At 44.0% G+C, this 16,529-nt stretch overlaps 1 protein-coding gene across 1 annotated transcript; it reads left to right on the top strand.

Moving 5' to 3' along the window:
- The first annotated feature begins 8,518 nt into the window (after window positions 1-8,518).
- On the top strand, window positions 8,519-10,070 carry LOC135376764 (uncharacterized). The gene is made up of 2 exons (XM_064609241.1): window positions 8,519-9,183; window positions 9,380-10,070. Exons 1-2 carry the CDS (start codon window positions 8,594-8,596, stop codon window positions 9,960-9,962), a joined length of 1,173 nt encoding a protein of 390 aa, XP_064465311.1. The 5' UTR covers window positions 8,519-8,593; the 3' UTR covers window positions 9,963-10,070.
- Window positions 10,071-16,529: the final 6,459 nt, after the last annotated feature.

The following is a 16,529-nucleotide window of genomic DNA, read 5'->3' as shown; positions in this document are numbered from 1 at the left end:
TTTTTGCCAATCGGAAGGTAAAGGATTCATGGGGTTCTTCGTTTTCTTGTTAAAGCAACTGTCGCATCCGGAACCGCGGTTACGAATACAATACCAATTTGTTCGGCACACTACCACCGAGCTATTTGACAAATTTTCTCCTTCCAAAACTGCCCGGATGATGAGAAATCGAATTTAAAAGATCGGGTTTCGTTTTGATCCTCGAAGGCGCCAGCGCCAACAACATCGTGTAGACACACAATTTTAGATTTTAATTGCCGTACAAGACCCATTGCAGTTGAAACGATTACGAAGCTGTTTTTTGTGAGTCCCCGCTTCAAATGTCACGGGACATTGCCAGTGTGGGGCAGGGAAATTGAGGGAATCACGCTGATAACTATCTGTGCATAGCTAATCATAAATATATGTGCATTAGGAGTTGGATGTGGACCTATGCAATGGCTCTTAAATGGACAACATTCAGTCAACACAGACAAAGATTTATTCACATTTGCGTAACTCATTGCCTGCCATTATAATAATTAATATAATACATAGACAAGAGGTAATGCTCTGCCAAGGATATCTGAAATTACAGTCTTGCAAGCTGTTTTCAAAACAGTGATGCTAAAAAAATTGATCAATGACAAGTATCAAAATTTGTTTTGCTGTATCAAGGCAGAACAATCTGCCATGGGAATGACAAATTGTGAACATTACCAGACAGATGTATCACTTACTATGATAACGAGGTGTAACTGAACCATTAGTCAAGTTATGAAACGATACCTGAAATTATTTGGCATGTCCCTCACATGCTATAATACTGCCAACGATAAGAAGCATGACACTACCATTAAAAGCATAACTGTCGCTTATGGCCAGGTATTTTATTGCTCCTGCATATTTCTTTGCACTTTTGGGGATTACTGTGGTAACACAGATTCTGTTTCTCACTTCTCAATTGGAAACTACACAAATCTATTATGTCGTAGGTGTGTACAGGAAATAAGGCACGGTAACGATGAAAGCCCTGATAGGACCGGGATGGAAAAATGTTGGCGTATCATGCGGACGACACACCCAGGTATCTCTCATCTGTTCCAAACCCAACTTGTAAACACACAATAAGCAGTGAACCTGAGGTAGCTGTAAAAAGAAAGGACACGTAAACACGTAGCACAGTAATTTCCTGACAATCATTCTAGCTTAAAGGCCCTAACCTGGCCCTTGAGTTGCACAGCTGGTTAGGATCTTCGTAACTTTTATGGGGCATTCGTCGTGCGTGCAAACAACGACGAAAATAAGAATTGCTCAACCTACCTATAACGAACCTATTCTATGCTGGGTGCAGTAGGTGAAGACTGCGATCGTCGCTGCAATACTGCGGTGTATACACCACCAGAAGTTCTGGCCGAAGACAGAGATCTGGGAGCAGAGTGTGCTACGTGCTACACTGTACTTCGCCGTCATTGCACAACTCTTCCACTTTACCAACAGCACTGCAGCATAGGTACTCATCTAGGTATGCTAGGTACCCACTGCATCATAGGTACTTCGCCTTCCTGACCTTGCTCATGCAAGCTGCTAGCTGCGCAGACGCCTCTGGCTCGCCGCGTCCTTATTGGTCAGATTCTTTATGACGTTGCTTATGATTATCAGCGGGGAGTTCCGCTTGACGCCCACATCCGTCGTCTGCTCTAGCGCCGCTTACACACGAATTACACAAAAAATATTCCGTCGATCGGGATGGAACTTTCGGAGTCATGGTTAGTGAAGGACCGGGAAACGCATTTCACTGTCGTTTCGGAATCGATCTGCGACTGTCCCTTTAAACCTGAGTTTTCAGGATAGTTCCCCCCGAACAAGTTTTCAAGAATTGGGGTGAAACCCAATATCTATCCGAAATTCTTGCTGTCTTTCAACTTGTCCTTGTAGGTAAACCGTCCGAAAAGTGAATCATAATATCAGCCAAGACAGCTATTTGTGACAACCTATTTGTTCTCCTTTTATAACCCCCTCCTGCAGGAGAAAAAAGACGAGCTTTTGTGGAGCTCGGACAATACCGCTTGACTACCGCTCTCATTCACTGCCCCACTTCCGAGCGGGAATATAAAGATTATTGTTTCTCGTCCCAATGTTACAGCAGTGGCGTGTTTTTCTTCTCTGAATAAAACATGGCCTTTTTGCGCAGGCACTTCGGGAATATTTACATAATTTTTATACCCACCACAATTTCGGCAAAATTTCTTTTTTAGAGAGAGAGAGAGAGCTTTATTTGTACAAACATGTGAAATACATACATTGGTTTGTGGGGGAAAAGCTGCTAGAAACAGCTGGACAAGCCCCAGATACCAGCAGCATAAGTTGCAGAGAAAAGGGAACAAAGAAACACATACAAAATACATTACAAGGATATATATTACTGAAAGTAAGGTGGACGTCCCTACCAACCTAGGAATATGAACATATTACTGACTACAATATATATAATATACAATATTATAAAATATTATGCAATAATATACAATAGCCGATAATTAAAAATTTACATTAATGCAGTGATGGCCGTTAACTACATCTACAGTAGTTTAACTATAACTACTAACTACTTCGCCATGGAGTAGTTTAACTAGTAGTTCAACTACTTTTCAGGGGAGGTAGTTAAAACTACTTCTTTAACTACTGCAATATATTTTAATTACATCTATAACTACTTAATGTTGTTCATCAACACCAATCCCATTCTATAGTGTTCTTCGACACCGAAATAGGGATCACAAGCAGCGATAAAAGAGAAGATTTAGTACACATGCACGGCACAATTGCTCTGCACCTCCGTTCTCATCAAACAAGTAGCTCAAGGTAAAAGTCGGAAGCACAATCGTGCCGTAAAACTTGCGGCAAAATCGGAAGTAGTTAGCGCTTGCAGTAACCTAACTACTGTAGTTAACTACTCAAAATAGTAGTTTAACTAGTAGTTGCCACTACATTTCTGCAAGTTGTTGATAACTACTTTTTAACTACAATCAGGCAGTTTAACTAGTAGTTTAACTACATGTAGTTAACTACTGGCCATCACTGCATAAATGTAATATTTTAATTCCCTTGTAAAACAGCTTAATTTGTCATGATATAGATGTCGTTTCTTTTTAAGCTATATGTAAGTTCTTCAGTGAGACCGTACGTGTTTAATGTACTCGGGAGTGAATACCCGAGTGATTGGAACCCATAATTTGCTCGTGGCTGCGGAACATACCAATACTCGGGATGCCGAGTGGCCCGGATTATATTATTTCACCTTAATCTAGCACAGCCAGCGAGGGTACTTGTTTTTTTTACGCGACTGAGATCTTGCAGAGACTAAAATCAGATAGCCATAAAGCGACGGAAGAGTCGGAAGCTTAAATTTGTGAAAGAGGTGAGAACAGTGATCTGTATACTGGAGACCACCGACAGCGCGCAAGGCGTTTTTCTGTAGTGTAATTAGCTTCCGAGTGTTTGTCTTGCCGCTGTTTCCCCAAACTAAATAGCAATAGCGTAAATCTGAATCAAATAGTGCGTTGTACAACATAAGCTTTTGCTGCGTGGGGGAAAATTTGCGCATTTTCTCAGTATCCCCGAGGCACTACACAATTTGATGGTGCATATGCTTTGACAATGCCTTGAAAATGCACATGGTTAAAAAGAACGAATAATCTACTTATGTTTGGTGCGCGTCTCATCACGCTGGTGCCAATGCATATAAATAAGAAGACAAAAACTGCGCAAAACTGACGCGGCAACCTCTTCGCGCTGTTGCTATAAAACGTTCAGGTGATTATATACGAGAGTGATTTTGCTGTATTAGAAATAAATAAGTAGTGGTAGCCGTGATGTTACACGTAGGGTTTGTCTTCGTATAATATGGCGACAGGTTGTACGTGCCGAAGCGTAGGACTACGGATAATTTCGACCACTTGGAGTTGTTTTGACGTGCGCTGAAAATCTACGGCACACGGTGCTCGAAGCAATGTTTATCTCCCCCCTACATTACTATCGTTCTTGGCCGGGTTTGAACCCGCGATCTTGAGCAGCCTCAGAGCCCATGACCCAGTCAATACATAACAAAAGCGTTGAAGCGGTGACGGCTACAGACGCCAGAATAAAGCGCACAGCGACAGGATAGGGAAAAATACGTCGAAGCGAAACCATGGTTCTGGCTGCGCTCGATAGGCGCTTCGTTTTAAAACTTGGAACCAACGGTGATGGTCATGTCACAGGTATGGCTAACTCATATAATAGCGGAGAAATCGGAGACCCAAAGGGGACGGCCCTGCATGAATTTGAATGAAATCGCCCAATTACCACACGCACAAATTGGGAGAAAAATGCGTACGCCTTCCGTTTTCAACAATGGAGGTAGCCTCGAAGCGTGCTATGTCGTGAAAATCTATTCTTAGTGTGTGGTTCGACGGATAATACAGGTGGTACTCTAGTGCGTTTGATGGAAATTGCGGGCTTCAAGTCGTTATTTATTTATTTTATTTATTTATGGGAATACCTCAAATGCCCGCGAGGGGCGTTACATGAGGGGGGTGTGAACTAATAATACAACAAGCACTATCACATAATGAATATATTAATATAACTAGTACGCGAGGTTACATATGTGAAGTAACACACAAACAAAATAATACAAGTAAATGAGACACACTTTATAAATCAAAAAAAGAACACAACTGTCTGCGAAATGCAGAAACATCAGAGATGGTGGCAATGGATTGGGGAAGGTCATTCCAAATGTCAATAGCATGTGGAAAGAAGGAATTGAGAAACTGGGATGAACGACAATGGATATGCTCAACTTTGCATGTGTGATCAGTCCGGGCGGAGACGTAGTGTGCTGGTGCAATGAAAGAGGGTCGGATGGCTTGATTGATGTAAAACTTGTGAAAGAGACACAAACAAAAGTATCTTCTACGGAGTGCAAGAGGGGGAAGATCGATGGATGACTTTAACAAGGTAATACTAGACGGATATGAGTAGTTGGACAAAATAAAACGGGTTGCACGATTTTGAATGGACTCGAGAAGATCCGTAAGAGTTGATTGGTAGGGATCCCATATGCTGCAGGCATACTCTAATTTGGGCCTAATTAGGGTTAGGTAAGCAAGACGTTTAACGTCCGGGGGAGCAGGCCTAAGGTTACGACGTATGAAGCCAAGTTTACGATTTGCATCCCTTACAATGGTATGAACGTGATCTGACCAGGAAAGATTTGATGAGAAATGAAGCCCTAAATACCTGTAGTTATCAGAAGTGTTGACAACCGACTCGTCAATGTGGTATTGATAGGTGAGGGGGGACCTAGAGCGAGAAAATGAAACATGGCAGCACTTGGAAGCATTTAAGGGAAGACGCCAAAAGGAACACCAGTTGGAAATTGACGCAAGGTCTTGCTGAAGGGTTATTTGATCTGAACGGGATTTAATAGCACAGTATAATACGCAGTCATCGGCGAAGAGCCTGATGCAGGATGAGATGGAGTGCGGGAGGTCATTTATAAATATAAGAAATAGAAGAGGACCAAGAACAGAACCTTGGGGTACACCTGAAGAAACAGGGAGGAACACCGAAGATGAGTTGTTTACAATGGTTGTTTGAGCTCTGTTAGAAAGGTAACTCACGATCCAGTTAAAGACGTCGGAATGTAGGTTAAGGAGCGAAAGTTTGTGTACAAGACCTGAATGTGACACAGAATCAAATGCTTTTTTAAAATCAAGAAAGACTGCATCTGTTTGGACTCCGCGATCCATATTGGAGAGGATATCAAAGGTGAATAGGGAGAGTTGTGTTTCGCATGAAAAGCCCTTACGCAAACCATGTTGTTGAGCAAAAAAGAAATTGTTGCCTTCGAGGCCTTAATAATGTTGCCTTACTAATGTTCCTTTTTTTAACTAGTTCCAGGGAGGACATATCCGAATTTGGGCACACGTCTGGTAAGTACCCGGGCAAGCCCACACTTAAAGGGACCGAAAAGTGGATATGAATCCATCTTTTTGTTCATCGAAAAGCTTGTAACTTGCACTGTTCAAATGTGCTAACCACTCCGCTGCCAACGCCGTATTTTTTCAAGAATCGAATCTCAAAGAATTCGTATCCAGTGAGCTGGTGGGAAACCGTCAGTCTCGCGACTCTCAGAGGCGTATATAGGGAGAGTTTGGCCATTGGGCGTGGCCTGATGGCGTGATGCGTCATATGACGCCACCCGACTTCTCCGTGGCTCCGCCCTCTCGTATTCCTTCGCGCTTGGCCGCCATTCCGATCCTAGTTCTTCAGGTGGTCCCATAGGGCAGGCGTTGCTCAGTTTTTGAAGCTGGCAGTCGTACTTAACTGTTGATAACAAACGGTGAAATGAACTTTGCAAGTGCGTGCTAATAATTATGTCTTGAGTGCCGAAAAGTCGACATTCGTCACACTAAATACAGCGGCCGTCGGAGTCAAGCGCGAGTATAAACAGACGCGGCTCTGAGCGACCGTGGTGGGGACTGATGAGCAGTAGTAGTGATATTCGTGAAATGTACGGTCTTTCCGCGTGACAGTAACACATGTAGTCGTCCATTGTGTAAAGCTTACTGCTGGATTGAGAAAACGCGGTACGATCTTCGGGCTGTGCATGCCGCATCTGTTCATTCGACCCTTTGCATACTGCGTGCAGGCAGCACAGCGTTTAGCATGATTACGCAGGAAAACGGGTTTGGAGTCACAAGCGCTGATAATGGGGCGGAGAAAGGAAATAAGTCCAAGAAATGAAGTCGTCACGTGCACTTTCGCTACGTAGTTATCAAATTGTCGCGCTTGTGCTTGCTTATGAGGAACAAGACGCACATGAAAAGTCTCAAAATGTGCTCTCATGCAGTACAGAGTTTGTAGTTTACACACGAGCTATCCTCTTTAAAACAGTTGATATATTTTGGTTCACAGCATCACAAAAATACGAGCATAGATTTATTAAAAGTACATTTACTTTTCTTCAAGTTTAAGTTAATGCAGCACTGGAAATACTTCAAAATGTATAAAGTCAAAGCCAAGGAGAACCAAACAAGACACTCAACTTAAGTGAGTGTTGCAGCAGTTTATTTCGCGCATAGCACACTTTCAAAAAAAAACAAGAAAAAGCAGCCAAGCTAGTATCCCGCTTCTTCAATCCCCTCAATCGCAACCTCTCCAGTATGGGTGACCCTTCTGGCATAGCTCTCAATATCATAGAAGCATACAAGCCCCCTCACCACGTCAAGGTATGGATACACTGGAGGTAGTTTTTTGTTTTGTTTTTTAGGGGGGAGGTAATGTACACGAAATTGTCTGTGCAAACATAAGAGGAAGCATCAGCATAAAAATCTCGCTGCGCACTAGAAACCTTGTTTTGCACTGGCATTCACATGAAAAGTAAAAGCTGTCATTTCAGCAAACAAGCATAACTGTACAAGTGTCACTGCACCACAAAAACACTTTCAAGCAAAAGTGCACATACATACAGGGTGTTTCAAAAAACGTGTCATTCGGACTTTATAAAAAACCGGGGCGAAGGAAAAATACGGCGTAAACGGCATTTGTGTGGCAACTGAATTTGCCATCTTGCAAAAATATTTTAATTTGACTTTGAATAAAATAAATTGAATTTCTTTAATTGAACTCCAAAATTTCCCAAGTCAACCTAACGTTTTTTTACAGAATTAGAGAGCCCGTAACGAACTTAGTCAGAACCACCAAGAAATCCGCTCGATATTGCAAAGGGAATTGCCCAAAAAAAAGCCCCGAAGTTGAGGCTTCAGAGTTTCGGGTATTGAACAGCGCACCGAATCAGTCGCAAAGATGCGCGGAGGGCAGGACATGCTCCTGTCCCCATGAAGCTAGAACAGTTTATCGCCGGACCGGCGTGCAGCACAAGACGCGCCGATAACAAGGCGGGTGACATTCCACCATACGTTGATAAGCGGCGAACAAAAATGATTCCGCCTCTTTTTTCTCGCCCTGTTTTTTTTTTCGACCTTCTATCTTTCATGGGAACAGGAGCAAGTCCTCCTCTCCACGAATCTTTGCGTCTGATTTCGTGTACCGTTGAATACCCGAAACTTTGAAGTCTCAATTTCGGGACTTTTTTTGGGCAGTTCCATTTGGAATATCGAGTGGATTTCTTGGTGGATCTGACTAATACCCCTTCCACACGGGCTAGTTTAGTGTCATTTACATTAAGTGCACTACGGCTCCCGGGATATCACTTGCACTACGCGCCTGCTACACTGGTTAAGTTAGTGACACTCTGTAATGATAACAATGGCGCTAGCTGAAACTTTACGTTCCGAGACATTACGTATTCAGAAGTAATTTCTTCCAGTTTTACTTTTTTATAGATACATAATTGTTTTAAGACTCATTTTATTGCTAATCTTTTGCGAATATACGATGCTATTTTGACAAAATCGCTAGAATCCAATCCAAGATCCTCCGTCATGCTCGCGAGAAAAAGATGGCGTCGTGCATACCGGATGATTCTGTCTCTGTAAAGAATGTGCTGTTAGCGTTGGTATGCGCGCGTGCCAAGCGGAGGTCTGAAGAGCGAAGGCTAGAAATGGATATCGAAGCGGCGGCGGACTTTGCGAGACAGACCGAGGGACAGCTGCTTGCAAATATGTTCACGATGGCTTCCGTAATGTTCCACGGTGTACCCAGATTTCGGCGGCAGCAATGGGCATTCGAGCAAAACGAGCGCTGGTTTGAAGAAACACTGCCATATCTACGAGACAAGCACTTCAAGCAGGCTTTTCGTGTTTCCCCGGCCACATTCAGGTACCTCTTGGAGTCTCTTCAAAGTGTCGAGCGCCAAGACACAAACATGCGAAATGCTATTTCGCTTGAAAAGCGTGTGGCAGTCGCACTGTACCGTCTCTGTTCAAGTGCAGAGGATAGGACTATCGCACATCAGTTAGCAATAGGCCGTTCAACTGTGACCGCGATTTTTAAGGACTTATGTGATGCTGTCATCCTCCACCTTGAACAGCAATGGATCTGTATGGTGCGCCGTAACGAAATGGAATCACACTTGCGAGAGTTCCACGCCGTCACTCGCTTCCCCCAAGCTATCGGAGCTCTTGGTGGCTGCCACTTCCCTGTCTCTCCACCAAAGCTCCATGCCACAGACTACTATAACCATAAAGGATGGTAAGTTTATTTTGTTTTCTTACTAACCTGCAGTTCTGACTGGCATTGCATGATGCTTTTACATGCTGCACAGGTACATGCTGGGTGTGCATTGAATGAGATAGGGACGCAAAGAACAGTTGGATTTGGGTTATGCTAGCAGCTCAATGCGTTGTTGGCCAATGTACATTATAATTTCATTATTTTTTCGATGCAGGTACAGTATCATACTTCTGGCACTCGTAGATCATCAGTACAAATTCAAGTACATCAACGTTGGAAGTCCTGGAAGATGTCATGACGCCCATGTTTATGGGAGATCAAGACTTCGTTCGTTGGTCGATGGTGATCACTTCCAGTCACCTGTCGTCACCATAGAGGGAACCTCCATTCCACCAATTATATTCTGTGACCAGGCGTTCCCCCTCACGTCAAACTTGCTGAAGCCATTTGCCAATGCACCAAAAGGAACTCCGCAAGCATCTTTCAATTATAACCTATCGAAAACAAGAAGAATTGTAGAAAATGCTTTTGGGAGGGTCAAGGCCCGGTTCAGGCATGTGATGAAGAGGATGGAGTGCAACACAACACTAGGAAAGCGCTCCATCAGAACTGCTTGTACGCTGCACAACATCTGTGAGACATTAAGGGACACAGTTGAAGTTCAGTGGGAACAAGACGCACACGCACTCGATATGCTGTACGCTCAGCCATCTCGTGGTACCGATGTGTGCCACGGTGGCGGGCAAGCAGTAAGAAGTGCCCTTGCCACATACTTTTGGAAAAGGTACCAGTCATAGGTACCAGTTCCACCGAACTGATCTCTCGATGTTTCACTCATAGTAGGGGACAGAGAGACACGGAACAAGAAGTTCGGACGACAAATCCTCAGACTCAACAAAAGGTTTATTAAGACAAAAGGACGGATTACTAATCACATTGCCACGTGTGAATATCTCAATGGACTGTTACAGTAACCTCCATTGTTTATCCCTTTCAACCACAAGTAAACTGGTGTCATGGAACAACCGAGCACTCGGACAGATGAACAACGAACTCTGAGAACACTCTTCTGATGTCAAAAAACGAAAACAAAAAAATATGTTCTCTGAGTTGGCAGTTCATCTCAAAGAATGCAGTGGGTGTGCCCTGTTGTTTCATGAGACCAGTGTACTTGTGGTTGACATGGATAAAAGACTGAGGTTACTGTGAGAGTCTGTTGAGATAGCCATACCTGGCAATGTGATTAGTAATCCATCATTTTGTCTTCTCGCTCCTCTGAGTCACCTCTTGGGTATATAGTTGGGTCCCTGCAATAAATCTTTTGTTGAGTCTGAGAATTTGTCTTCCGTCCTTCTTGTTCAGTGTCTCTCGGTCCCCTACCTTGAGTCTATACCAAACTGCTTGATGTGAATAAAACTGCTTTGGATACTGTTCGTACACCAGTGTTTAGCAGATGAATGATTCGGACATGCCGGAATGGTTTCATTTCTTTTAATAATCTATTTTTGGTAATAATGCCATTAACACATCGAGGAGCTTATCCTCCCTTTCAGCAGCACGCTCTTGGAGGTGTAGCTGTCGCTTCCTCAGTTCGTGCTCTTGCTTCCTCGTTGTTTCCAGTGTGTGCCTCAGCTGGCGTTGCTCTTCAATAAGCTGTGCCAGTAGAGTGTCATATGCCGCTTGGCGCTACTTTTGTGCGTTTTTTTTTGGCTGTGAAGGTGGCGGCATATCCATTGAAGAGCTGGTGCCACCACACAAATCTGTTGAGGAAATGGGGCTCTGTGATGGATCCTGAAGATGCACAGTGGGGGTCGCTGGCATCGGCATGTCATCTTCCTCCTCCTCGCGCTGGCCATCTTTCTTTCCTGATGTTCCCACCATGTCCAAGAAGAGCTGAACTTGTATGCAGTCATCAAAATGAGACACTTGCAGAAAAAAAGCACAATGTGCCAGCGGATGTGGGGCATATTGTTTCACCGGGGTGTAGAGAAAAACTTTAAACTGTGCTATGCCTATACGAGACGTGATTTTGTTGAGACTAGGAAGCCTATCTTTTGTAAATTTCCTCTAAGTGACAACGAAACCACAGTTTGAACAGCTATGAAGTAGTGCAAAAAGTGTGCATATCCTCCTCATCATTGTCATGCGACATTCTTGTGTAAAAACTGTAGATGCTGTAGTGAAAACCAATAATCTAGCCATTGTAGGTGTCAGAGTGTAGGTGTCAGTGTCAACGATACCATCATGAAGAAAGCGGCCCGGAAAGGCCGCTTACCAATCGCCGGTCGACGGAGCACAGAGCCAGGTTGCAAAGCATCGCAGCTATGACCACAAGTTCCGGACATCCTGTGACGTCAGCTGTGACGTCATCATGACATGTCTTGGCAGGTTAGGACAGCTCTGGACATGCGAGGAGAAAAACACTCGTAATACAGAGGCTGTGAAAGCAAGAGTAAATATGCTCCATCCATCCATAAAACCATCAATAGCTAACAAGAAAAAGAATTAGTTACACAACAAATGATCCCACCACAACAGGAGCGCAGAACCATGCGACTGCTCCATCCGAGAGGCAGGCAGAGAACTGACTCGTAATGGTTTTTTTCTCCTGTATAAAGCCCGGCAGCTGCACCCCCTAGCGGTTACTTTCTCAACTAATCTCACAACAAAATTATTAAGAATCACACCAGCGCTACTGCCATTTCCAAGGCAGAAGAATATAGAAAAAGGCGGGGATGCCCGGACAACAGCAACCAGCACCCGACGTGCACTGACACGAAAATCGCAAACAAAGCGGGAAGAAAGTTGGCGAAAGCATTAGTTACACAACAAATCACCTCACCACAGCAGGAGCGCAGACCGATGCGACTGCTCTCCGTGACAGCCAGCCAGAAACTAAGCGAGCGCGGGGAGCGCACGTCTGCTTTCCGCGACAGCCGGAGAGAAACTGACTGGACCGCCGCTCCGTGGCCGCTACGCATACGCGCTCCTAGCGCCCTCTGGGGCGACCACCTCCGAGAGGCTAAGAATGAAGAGCATTCCTGCGCCCCCTGCTGGCCGTTCTCATTGGTCGTGACGTCATCCTATTGTCTCAGGGCTACCCTGTTTTTGTCCACTAATGCTCCTTTGGTCAATCTACAATGAAGCCACAGTATGACGTCATCATGCACCTGCGTGGCTCAAGGACGCGTACGCTCTAGACAGGGGACCTATTATTTATTGAATCACTATCCCATGATTATTTCCTTTATTCTTCTATAACGCTTGAATAGGAAACTATTGCAGAAGAGCACCATGCATGAAAGCTGATTGTAGGAATTCCAAAGTCTTACTAAATGAGACTTGCAAAAGAACAAAATATCCTAACACGTAACTCCATCAACGGCAAATAGGAGGACTAGGCACTCAACAAATCAACACAGAGTACGGGTAACCAGAAGCGCAGAACTCAGGGCAGCACTATCGTCAAGACAACAATGGTCCTTGTCAAAAGAGAAAAAATACAAAGCGTCAACAAAGGAAAGCAAATCCTACGACTACTGGGTAACAGAGGAAAACAAACAAACACTTGAACAGAGTGAAAAAGACACTCACAATCATTTTTCCCGTTCACAGCATTCCCTCATTGTAAATCCGCTCGTCACAAAATCCACCTGCATCGTCGAACACCATTCACCAGTGACGAACCACACATCCGCACCTCATCAGAGGCAGACAGAACCCCACCGAAGCTACGCTCTTCCACTGACGACCAACGCAATTACCAGGAGCAGAATTTGCGTGTCCAGACCCGTCAGTGTCCAAGAGAAAAGTGAATCCTTGCGCCCCCTGCAGGCCGTTGTCATTGGTCGTGACGTCATCCTATTGTTTCAGAGCTACCCTGTTTTTTTTCGCTAATTCTCGTCTAGGCAAGGTCAACCTGAAACAATGGTCTCGCGGTATGACGTCATCATGCAGGTGGGTGGCTCAAGGACGCTACGCTCTAGACATGGGACCTGTTATTTATTGAATCACTATCCCAAGATTATTTCCTTCATTCTACTATAATGATTCCATAGGGAACTATTGCAGAAGAGCACCATAGACAAGAGGAGATTGTAGCATTTCATTCCCAAAGTCTTACTGTACAGGGAAAAAATAATGGTTCAGCAAGACATTTCCATCCCAGCCGAGAGCCATGCAGCTAAGTGAATAATGACGCTTTGTTCCTCCTGAATAAAGTCACACACCTGTCCCCCTCGCGGTTACTCTCTGAACTAAATGAATCGCAAAATTATTAAGAATAGCTCTACTCCCATTCAAGGCAGCACTATCGTCAAGAATATTTCTTGTACAAAGAGAAAAAAGCTACATGTAGAAGGAAAGCATGTCAGAACAAGCCCAGGTGTCACATGAAAAGTCACACACAAAGAACTTACTTTTCAAGTGGGATCCCTGGTTCAGAAAAGCGTCCGCGCGCACACACACAGACGCACACTCACATTTTCACACTCACAAACACAAAGTCTATACTCACAACCACATAAATCCACATTATTCCTCAGGTCAATAATTATCCTACCATCGTCAAAAGATGGCTCACTCCTGTATGATGATCGCTGCGTAGAAGCACGGTAGCGTTTTCTTCGTGGAGGTATAGCGAACGTGCATTCCTTTCTTTCTTTCTTTTTTGGTTCGCTTCGGACGAGTGGCGATATCCTATTACATCCGGAACGAGGACCTATCGCTTTGCGATCGCATACAAGAGTGAGCCATCTTTTGATGCTCTTTTCTTCTTTTCTCTACTGTTTATGTAGAAGAAAGCCTCCTGCGTAAAAGCTGAATAGTGTTCTACCAGTGGAAGTGGGGTTGTTTGTTTGATTTTGTTGGGTGTTCGATATCTTGTCGAAGTAAGCAGTGCTTAATTTTGCAGGTTTTTGAGCAGAAATGCTGGTATCTGAGCACGGAGTAGAAATTTCTATATTTCTCTGCTCCTTAAGAAAATTTGTACGTCGTTTACCAAGCAGACCGCGTTTAGTTTACGCGAAGTAGAAAAATGAAGTTGTGTATGCTCTATGATGATCCGCCGCGGGCTTAGGCATTTTCCCTGATGAGCAGTGTTTTGTATGCGATGTCGCATGTCTGGACTTGTTCAGTAGTGTTGCAATTTTTACCCTTCGCTAATATCTTGTTGCTGCCGTCTTGTGTTAGACGTTGAGCTTCGTAGCGATGTGCCGTAACGCTACGATTATTCCTGAGCGCTCCGTGTGTTCAATGCGTTGTCCTCTGTGCGTGCATGCGTGTGCTTTTTTTCCTGATTTGTGACGTCATCGTGGCATGTCTGGACTTGATTAGCAGTGTTGCAATTCTTCCCGCTGCTAGTATGTTGTTGGTGACATGTTGTGCTAGCCGCGTGGCGATGTGTGGTGACCTGAGGTTTTAAGCCTTTTCCCTGCTCACCTAAGGAAATTTGTGTATCCCTGTCCTGTGCTTTCTTTACGCAAGGGTAATGCGTCTGTGTATGTGGCACTATCAGATACCAGACATGAGTGTCTTTTTCTTGGTTTATTGGCATATGCTTCAGGTTTTTTAAGTCAAGCAAAAGTGCGTGTAATTTATCGCTGCTCTTTTCTTATTTTCTCTGCTTTTTATGTAGAAGAAAGCCTCCTGCGTAAAAGCAAAATAGTGTTCTACCAGTGGAAGTGGGGTTGTTTGTTTGATTTTGTTGGGTGTTCGATATCTTGACGAAGTAAGCAGTGCTTAATTTTGCAGGTTTTTGAGCAGAAATGCTGGTGTCTGAGCACGGAGTAGAAATTGCTATATTTCTCTGCTCCCTAAGAAACTTTGTACGTCGTTTTCCAAGCAGACCGCGTTTAGTTTACGCGAAATAGAAAAATGAAGTTGTGTATGCTCTATGATGATCCGCCGCAGGCTTAGCCCTTTTCCCCGATCACCAGTGTTTTCGCATTCGATGTCGCATGTCTAGACTTGTTCAGTAGTGTTGCAATTTTTACCCTTCGCTAATATCTTGTTGCTGTCGCCTTGTGTTAGACGTTGAGCTTCGTAGCGACGTGTGGTAACGCTACGATTATTCCTGAGCGCTCCGTGTGTTTAACGCGTTGTCCTCTGTGTGTGCGTGCATGCATGGGCTTTTTTTCTGATTTGTGACGTCATCGTGGCATGTCTGGACTTGTTTAGCAGTGTTGCAATTTTACCCGATGCTAGTATGTTGTTGGTGTCATATTGTGCTAGCCGCGTGGCGATGTGAGGTGACCTGAGGTCTTAAGCCTTTTCCCTGCTCACCTAAGGAAATTTGTGTATCCCTGTCCTGTGCTTTCTTTACGCCAGGGCAATGCGTCTGTGTATGTGGCACTATCAGATACCAGACATGAGTGTCTTTTTCTCGGTTTATCGGCATATGCTTCAGTTTTTTGAAGGCAAGCACAAGTGCGCGCAATTTTTCGCTGCTCTCTTCCTCAGATCACCGATTTTACGAAGAAGACAGTCGCATGGTACAGCTGAGAAGAGGGTTTCTCTGATTGTTTGTTAGATGTTGTTAGGAACTCGGTATGTTGAGGAAGTCAGCTGTTAAAGGTATCCGTGAAGAAATGCTTGCATCTGAGCGCAGGATAGGAATCCTGAAGTACGGCACCCTCAGCGTAAATTAATTATTTTGGATGTGAATCTGCTTCCCTGCATGACAAGGCTGAAATGGGAAGAGAGAAAAAAAATGGAGCGCTTCATTAATAGCGATCCAAGTAATAGGGCAATTATAGTTTCCATAGCAAGTAGAATTTTAATGGGCTCCTAAAATTATAGTTTTGTAGTAGTTTTTCTAAACTGCAATGCAATAATCATTAATATAGTATACGAATGCCATCGTGTTCCCGTAAAAGCGTTCTGTCTTGTGCTTTGGCGTGCGCGAATGGAACTTTGCTCCCGGCTTTCGAGCCTTTTTGCTCGCAATGCGCGAATGGAACTTTGCCCCCTGGCTTCCGCGCCTTTTTGCTCGCAGGTGTAGCCTCAGACAACGAATGTATGAGCATAGAAAGGGTCATGTATTACATAAGCCTGGAGGTGATGTTGAGTGGTCTCACTTATTATTTTAAAAGAGCAGTGGTAGTTTACTGTAATTCTAATGACCATGATGAGCCTTTGAGGTGAAAATCGTTAATATGTAGGGTGCTTTTTTGTTGAATTTTAATGAGGGAATCAATGTCATTAAGAGTAGGACAAAGGAAATAATCTTGCGATTCAATGAATGATTGGAGTCTTTGCCGCTGTCTTCTTCTTCAGACAGGATGTGATGACGTCATGCAGTCTGTAGCAATGCATTGACCGTCACTGAAAAAAAAGTGTAGCAATAGAAAAAAGGTGTGTATTGC

Source organism: Ornithodoros turicata, unplaced genomic scaffold, assembly GCF_037126465.1.
Source record: "Ornithodoros turicata isolate Travis unplaced genomic scaffold, ASM3712646v1 ctg00001284.1, whole genome shotgun sequence".
Lineage (NCBI taxonomy): Eukaryota > Metazoa > Arthropoda > Arachnida > Ixodida > Argasidae > Ornithodoros > Ornithodoros turicata.
The sequence above is the reverse complement of the archived record's forward strand: the minus strand, read 5'-3'. Positions and strand labels throughout refer to the sequence as shown.